Source organism: Malaya genurostris, chromosome 2, assembly GCF_030247185.1.
Source record: "Malaya genurostris strain Urasoe2022 chromosome 2, Malgen_1.1, whole genome shotgun sequence".
In the NCBI taxonomy this organism is placed as follows: Eukaryota; Metazoa; Arthropoda; class Insecta; order Diptera; family Culicidae; genus Malaya; species Malaya genurostris.
Window position 1 is genome coordinate 231,876,589 of NC_080571.1, and position 7,959 is coordinate 231,884,547.

Sequence of the window (7,959 nt, forward strand, 5' to 3'; positions counted from 1 at the left end):
GAAGATATGTGTCTGACTACCTCAAAATCGTCGTCCTTGCGCGAAAAAACCAAGCAAAAGTGAACAGTTTTCCGCGTTGTTTTAAAATTTTGAGAAAACTTAATTTTCGAGTTGTTTGTGGTTATCTCACACTGTTCAATATAATATTATCTTAAATTCCTGATCATATTTTTGATGAAATAGTGAAATAATTATGTTGCTGTCACTAATACCAGTCGAGATATTCACGATTACGTTCTGCCCATTCTTCCATATGGCTAATTTTGAAAAGGCGCCCCATAGTAAAGTAAGTCGTATTCACGACAAAAAATTGTCGGTTGTATGAAGTGGAAGTTTAGTATAGTCTCCAGATATGAAACATTGAAATAATCTGGTAATCGAAAGTATAAAACGAGAAATTCATGAAATAGTCACTTATTACGGCATGGAAGCAGGAACACAAATCTATTCTTGGCTATGTTTCCGCCGGATTCCACATGGCCTTTTTGTTGGTACTGACCGTTTTTTATGATGATCCACCAACAGTGCACAGAGGGACGAATAACGAACGTAACGAAGATAACGAGATTCATAAATTTTGCATAATGTAAGTATTAAAGGATGATGCATTGATAATTGTTGTCAATTTATATGAGCTTGGGTGAACAAATCACTGGAAATTATTAATTTTTAACGGTTTTTTTTATATCACACTATTTAGAGATTTAAGGAAAAAGATAAAGCGTGGAAAAGTGAGACGCGACAAGGGTGATTTAAGTAAGCAGACATGTCAAAAAGTTAAGGTAAAGGTCGAACAACTTTTGAAAAATTCTAACTTGGATGAAGAAAGCACAGTAAAGCACCGCATTTACGAACGATGCGCACAGCGCGCGCAGTTCGTTTTCGTACACGCGGTGAAGAAAACATCACCAGGTCCATCGGTACCGAGCACACACACACACACACTTACTTACCTTACCTAACAGCTATAGGCCTGGTGTGTCCTTTGCTGTATCAAGCATACGTCTCCACATAACTCGGTCCATGGCTGCTCGTCGCCAGCCACTCAAGACACGGATGCTTCTGAGATCACCCTCCACTTGATCGATCCACCTTGCTCGCTGCGCTCCTCTTCTTCTTGTACCAGTCGGATTAGATTCAAGAACCATTTTCACTGGGCTGTCGTCCGACATTCTTATGACATGCCCAGCCCATCGTAGACGTCCGATTTTAGCTGTCCGTACGATGGGTGGTTCTCCTAGCAGCTGTTGCAATTCGTGATTCATACGCCGTCTCCACGTTCCGTCTTCTATCTGCACTCCGCCATAGATGGTCCTCAGTACCTTTCTTTCGAAAACACTGAGGGCGCGTTGGTCCTCTGCCAGCATAGTTCAGGTCTCGCGGCCATAGAGAACAACCGGTCTAATGAGCGTTTTGTAGATGGTCAATTTCGTGCGGTTGCGTACTTTTCTCGATCGGAGGGTTTTTCTGAGTTCAAAGTACGCACGATTCCCTGCCAAAATACGTCTATGAATTTCTCTGCTGGTGTCATTATCGGCGTTCACCAGTGAGCCCAAATACACGAACTCGTCTACCACCTCGATATCGTCACCGTCTATCAATATTCGTGATGGGAGGCGTAGTGTTTCTTCTCTAGAGCCTCTTCCTCTCATGTATTTTGTTTTCGACGCATTTATGGCCAGTCCGATGTAGATTTCCATTATCTTCTCAAGGTTACGTGTCACAATATCAATATCGTCAGCGAAGCCAAAAAGTTGTACGGACTTTCGGAAGATCGTGCCACTCGTGTCGATCCTCGCTCTTCGAATCACACCTTCCAGAGTAATATTGAACAAGATACAAGAAACTCCATCACCTTGACGTAGCCCTCTCCGAGATTCGAAGGGACTCGAGAGCGTCCCAGATACTCGGACGTAGCACATCACTCTATCCATCGTTGCTTTGACCTATCGCGTCAGTTTATCCGGGAAATCGTATTCGTGCATTATCTGTCATAGCTGTTCTCGATCGATTGTGTCGTATGCCGCTTTGAAGTCAATGAATAGGTGATGCGTGGGTACGTTGTATTCACGACACTTCTGGAGTATTTGTCTTATCGCGAATATGTGATCCGTAGTGGCGCGGGTTCCAGTAAATCCCGCTTGGTACGGCCCTACGAATTCCTTAGCTATTGGTGATAGACGACGGCAAAGGATTTGGGAGAGTACCTTGTAGGCGGCGTTCAGCAATGTGATTGCGCGGTAATTGCAACAGTCTAGCACACACACGTGCACGAATTTTCAACCGTGTTGCAGAAACCAGAACCGCGATACAGGTACGAATGTCTATTAACAGTGTTCGGTTTTGATTGAACACGATGCAGCGGTTGAGAAAAATCATAGCCTTTTTACGGAAAGTATGACAGAAAGAATGAAAGAATTTCATTGAGTTTATTGGGAAATAAATGGATAGAAATTCCATGCTTCGTGATGTATTTGGAATTTATTCAGCAATACCATGGTGGTGGAGTAATATCACAAACGAATTTCCAGACATGACAGTCACGATCTTTTTTTGGCGCACATCTACGGTCCTCCGTGAAACTGGCACCAATGGTGATAAATTGGTTTTACATTCATAATGCAAATGTCAAACCGTGAGAACCCTTTCGATTCGGTAGCTCATTTGTATATATTAAGATTTTATGGCACACTTTGGTTGAAATGATAACGATGCAATTAATCTCGCGCTCCACCAAGCGGTGAGTGCGGTCATTTCAGAAGGTACCGGGAACGAACCACATTTTTCAAAAATATTTATATGCACGTACATGTCTTTATTATTTATCTTTGGTAATATCATCATTACAAATAAAAATATCATACACAGAAGTAACAGGGGCGCAGGATTTCGCTACGTTAATTCAAACGCTGTGCCTACTGTGTGTTAGAAACGTGCACAATTCTGCTCTCCTGTTAGTTCTATAAAACGAATTCATGCTAAATAGCTAAATTTTATTGATCTTATTCTGAATGGTGCACGAGTCTAAATAAACCAGTTGGAAATAAAATAACTTGCTTGCAATATCTCACACGTAGTAGGATATCACTTTTCTACGTTTTGTGGTCTTCGGACGTTCTCCGAACGCTTTTAATAAATTTGGATTTACGCAATGTGCGAGCAGACTGATCTCTACCATTAAATGTGCACAGGTTTTTTTTTTTCAATGCACGATTATTGAAATTGATAACTTTTTGATCGTAACATTTCACTCTCTCCATGTATTTGTATTTCGGTATGCAATATGAATTCCAGAATATCATTTACTCACTAGCAAGTTTATTGTTTGTTAAATATCGATAGGTATTATATCATCAAAGTGTATATTAAACATACTAAACTATGTGCAAACTGCGTAACTGCGAACTGTCCGATCCGACAGGATGTTATTACGCAACATTAACGAAATTCAAGCTTCTTCAATGATTTTATGTGCACTGTGTAGTTTGAACAGGTCGACAACTATTTCTTTCTGTAATTGGTTCGTAACACCACACATTTGTGTACACGATCCGGAAGCATCGTCTGATGATTCCTTACATTATTTCGTTTTTGGATAATTCTATGAGAGTTCAAAATCATGATACCATAAGGTTGAGTTACTCACACATTTTTGCTTTATGTAATTGCAGTTTGTCGTTCTTCTTGCCACGGGGCGAATGTTTCTTTTATTTGTAAAAGAAAATGTAATGCATTACGTGATATTCGTGCAGTTTGTTTGTCCCACGATGAAAAGATTCCACCGATGAAATGTTTCTTTCAAAACCAAAAAAAAACCATTCGAACAGAAGTACGAATTCTTAGCCTCTTATCTTGATCAGAAAGTAGACGGAATAAATTTGATGGTAGATGGACGTTTTGATTAAATTTCGATGTAAGTAAATTCAAGCTGTGTAATGTTTAAGATGATGGATAAATAAAATTAGTTATCTCAACGAATTAATGTACATAGACAAAGGATGTGGGGATCTTTGGCACGAACAATAACCTGAAAGAGAAAATGTTTATAGCAGGTAGATATCCTTGAACGGCATTCCTAGGCTGCATCCCAATGTTGTCCGATGATGTCCCTTCGAAGTGTCCTTGCCGTTTACGCAATAACTGCGTAAACTAGTGAATTGAGATAAAATAAGCCAATAAGAGAGATACTAACCCACCCAATTTTTCGATAACTAGTAAAAGGAGGAGGTGACTAAAATTCGTACTCTGTTCGAATCGTTCAATCTCACCCGATTGTCAAATACCAACAGCTTCCGTTTAATAGCGTCTTCTTGAACCTCCGCCACTGCCTCCTCGCGCACCGTAGTTGTTCCGACGAAAACCGCCTCCAACTCCAGAACGACGACCACCGTTTCCGCTGTTACTGGTACCCGAGCCATTCTTAGCAGAATAATTTTGTACCTTGGCCGAGTATTTGCCCGACGGTGGTGTGTATACTTTCTGTGTTCCTGAACTACTCTTGGAGTGTTTAGGTCCCTTAGAATCGTTTGATTTGCCGTTCTCGCTGAAGGTTATAGCTGCGTGTCGTTTGCCCGGAGATTTGGTGTCCTGTAGAACGTCAAATTGGGGTAATTAATCGATCATAAACTTCAAATTTCCATCACTTACTCCTTTTCCTTTGGATGCCACCCAGGACAGATGGATGACTGATTTGAAGCTCGGCGGTGTGTGGAATAGGTCTCGAATCAGAGTGCTGATGTTTGACGTGGTTTTTAACGCTGTGACCCTGATCTGGTTATCCTCGGAATTTTTCTCATCGCTTTGCTTTTCTTTGACAGACTCTTGAAGTTTCTTTATGTAACTAAAATGATAAATTTTTAGTATTGTGTCTATCGTTCAGAAAAACAGAATTAGTCCAAAAATAAAATCAATATAGTTACCCTTGCGTGCCACGGGCTAAATACTGCAGCCTAGAGCGGAAATCCTTCAATTTTCCAGGCTCGTTTGGAAATGTAAGATATTCGGCTGCTTGCTTGCCCAAAGTGTGTAATGCATGCAACAGACACTCGGCATGCGAGAACTGAAACGACGGTGTTTCGTTCATATCGGCATCTATCGGTGGAAGTGGCATAAATTCCTAAATAAAAGATTAAGATGTATATATGTATATTAGTATACTGACATATTCTATATTACCAGAAGTACACTGTAAATTGCTTCGATCTTGTCCGCGGGTTTGTCCAAAGAACCACAGAAAGCACACATCTCGGCAAACACCTTCAATAATCGCAACTGGGTGGTATGTTGATCCTCTCCAGCTCCTATCAGGTTCCATACATTCAACGGTAGAAGTTTTTCGCACATAAACTTTATAAACTGGGTTGATTCAACCTGTGACTGTTTGAAGCATAGAATAGAAACGCATGAAATAAATTGATTTTAAAATTAGGACTCATGTCATGTCTTACTGAAAAATACGGCAGAGCTTCGCTGGCGCACTGGATGAATCTTTCTACAGTTTCGTCGTCGGAAGCTAGTGTACCCAGATCCGCATCTAAGTCGGCCTGTTCCGTAGCAATTGCCACCAATTCAGCATGACCCGTTACGGTTTTACTCAGTTTGGTCTGATTCAGGATAGACATACACAAATGGAACTCGTCGGCACTGACATCCTATAGAAACAATTTTTCAGAAACAACATGATAAATTTGCAAGATAATTTCTATAACATACCAGAAGAATTTTCTTGATTTCTCCAATAACAAAATCTTCGACTTCTTTCGTAATAACTTCCGAACCCATTTTCATCAATTTGTTCAAAATAAACTGAAAGTTACGATAGCGAGTCGGTTCGTCTCCCGACACAATTTGGCTAAATATCCCGGTAAGAGTACCAATTGCATCAAACTGAAATAAATTAATTCAATTTGGTTTCAACACGACACTATAGAATAAAATTGTTCATACTTTCGCCAATGCCATTAATGACAAATGCACCTGCTGCAGCTCCGTTACATCTTCCGTGATCAATAGCTGAGCAAGGATGTCGCCAATCTTCGGCGTATGCTCCTTCGAGTCCTTGCATAGTAAAGGCAAATCCTTGATAGCTTGCTTGCGGATCTAAATATGCAGAAACGAAAAAAGCAGGTAAGATTAAGGCGTAATTCAACCGAAATCACAATCCCAACCTGTGCATCCTCGTCTTCACACAAATCCAATTGCCGATCGATGGCCAATTCGGCAAGACTAGGAAAGTGTTTGAAAAACTTCCCTATGAACTGCGATGCTAGTCGCTTTTCTTTATCGGAACCTTTGACCGCATCCAATATTTCACGGTACTCTAGTTCGTGCTGAGTAGAAATCAAGAAAACAAACATATTACAATTTTCAGTGGAAACTTGAGATGAGGAGATAAAATTTCTAACGCCATGATGAATGCTTACCTCTCCGATTTTATCCTTAGCGTCGGTTAATATTTCATAGTTTTTGTACAGTTTGTCTATTCGATCGCCACTGGAATCCATACTGAAATGAAAATCACCGAATTCAAGTTATCAAAATGTAAAATTTGGTGCGCTTTTGATGACGAGAAATCGAAAATATTAAGATTTTTCTGCACAAACAGAGCACGTTTAACCTTTTTCTAAACTTTTTCGTGAATAGACTTGATACCGATAAACGTCAAAATTCCATATACCGCTTCAGCTATAGGCATGGATGCCAGATAATTTTGTTTCCAAAGAAGTAGTTATAATTTCCAAAAATGTAGAGTGACTATAATCAGAGTGGCGACAGCTGTTCGTTTGGAATGACAGCTCCAAGTTCCAAACGAGCAAACGACCTGTCAATTCAATGTAAAGCTAATGGAATGTTTTGAACAGGCATGTCCAAACACTGCACTGCACTGCGTGCTTCATATAACCACCGCCACCGCGTGTATTGAGAATGCCATTGCGTGCCAGTGCACAAAGAGAAACACGAAACGCAATATCCGAAGCTACGGTGCTCGTGGCGCTGTTTTATTTTCGGCACTGGTGTTTCAAGCTTCGGCATACACCGAAACCGCGTATTTTCAGTTTCGTTAAACACCGGAGCCGAGTGTTTTCAATTTCGCGAAGGCACCGAAGAGCACCCATGCGTTGGTTATATTGTCAATCAATTGAATTCAATCAGACGCGTATTGATGAAAAAAGAATTAATCATTCAAACGCATTTTTCGTCATACCGTGGCGCTATAGGTGCTTATAGTAGAAGCAGCGTATGTGGCAAAATCGGAAACACTCGGCTTCGGTGTTTGCCGAAGTCAGGAACACTCGACTTCAGTGCTGCCCGAAAATCCAAGCACCGGTGTTTGACAATTACACGACCACCGCTACGAGTGCTTTTTCTACTGCGTTCGGTGTGTGTTTTTCAACACGGGCACGAAGCGTAGCATTCAATACTCCTGGTGGTGTGCCTACGAGTGAAGGTGAGTACCGTGCAGAACGGATCCGTGTTTTTGCCATGCCTGGTTTTGAATTGTTGCCAACATTACGGATGAGATGTCGCCACTCTGGTTATAGGCACTCTACAAAAATGGACAAAAAGTTTGATCATTCACCATACACAGAAAAAAAAAGAATTGTAACAATCTCAATGTGATTATCGATTGATGTGAAAAAAATTTAGACTTACTGAACATCAAATGCAATAGTTCTCTGTTTTGCGAGAAATAATGCAAATAAATCACACGTTATTACATCGAAACAACATATCGAGTAGATTCCATCAGCTTGCCTGAATACTGAATACGATTCTGATAGTAAAGAAAACATTGTTGATTTTTTTTCTAATGAGAACATTCAAGATGTCAGCTTCACAGTCAGGTAAAAAATATGTGGAATTTCACAATGATATCGTATGGTTTTTAGTCACAAGAATATCGTATGCGAATCATAAGACCGTCTTATGAAGTCATGAATATTGAAATTCTGGTTCTAA

General features: G+C 40.4%; 1 protein-coding gene across 1 annotated transcript; it reads right to left on the bottom strand.

The window, feature by feature from the left end:
- Positions 1–3,298: 3,298 nt before the first annotated feature.
- On the bottom strand, positions 3,299–6,648 carry LOC131428083 (apoptosis inhibitor 5 homolog). Its single transcript, XM_058591743.1, has 9 exons — positions 6,423–6,648; positions 6,168–6,329; positions 5,947–6,099; positions 5,713–5,886; positions 5,448–5,651; positions 5,176–5,376; positions 4,920–5,116; positions 4,648–4,840; positions 3,299–4,587 (listed from the first exon to the last, which is right to left on the bottom strand). Exons 1-9 carry the CDS (start codon positions 6,501–6,503, stop codon positions 4,297–4,299), a joined length of 1,656 nt encoding a protein of 551 aa, XP_058447726.1. The 5' UTR covers positions 6,504–6,648; the 3' UTR covers positions 3,299–4,296.
- Between the last annotated feature and the right edge of the window lie 1,311 nt (positions 6,649–7,959).

What these genes read in the sequence shown, in the direction of transcription:
- LOC131428083 (XM_058591743.1), bottom strand. Translation starts at nt 6,503, where the DNA reads ATGGATTCCAGTGGCGATCGAATAGACAAACTGTACAAAAACTATGAA. An exon ending in GTGAAGACGAGGATGCACAG is followed by an intron (nt 6,100 to 6,167) that starts GTTGGGATTGTG and finishes CTGCATATTTAG; the next exon opens with ATCCGCAAGCAAGCTATCAA. An exon ending in AAGCTCTGCCGTATTTTTCA is followed by an intron (nt 5,377 to 5,447) that starts GTAAGACATGAC and finishes TGCTTCAAACAG; the next exon opens with TCACAGGTTGAATCAACCCA.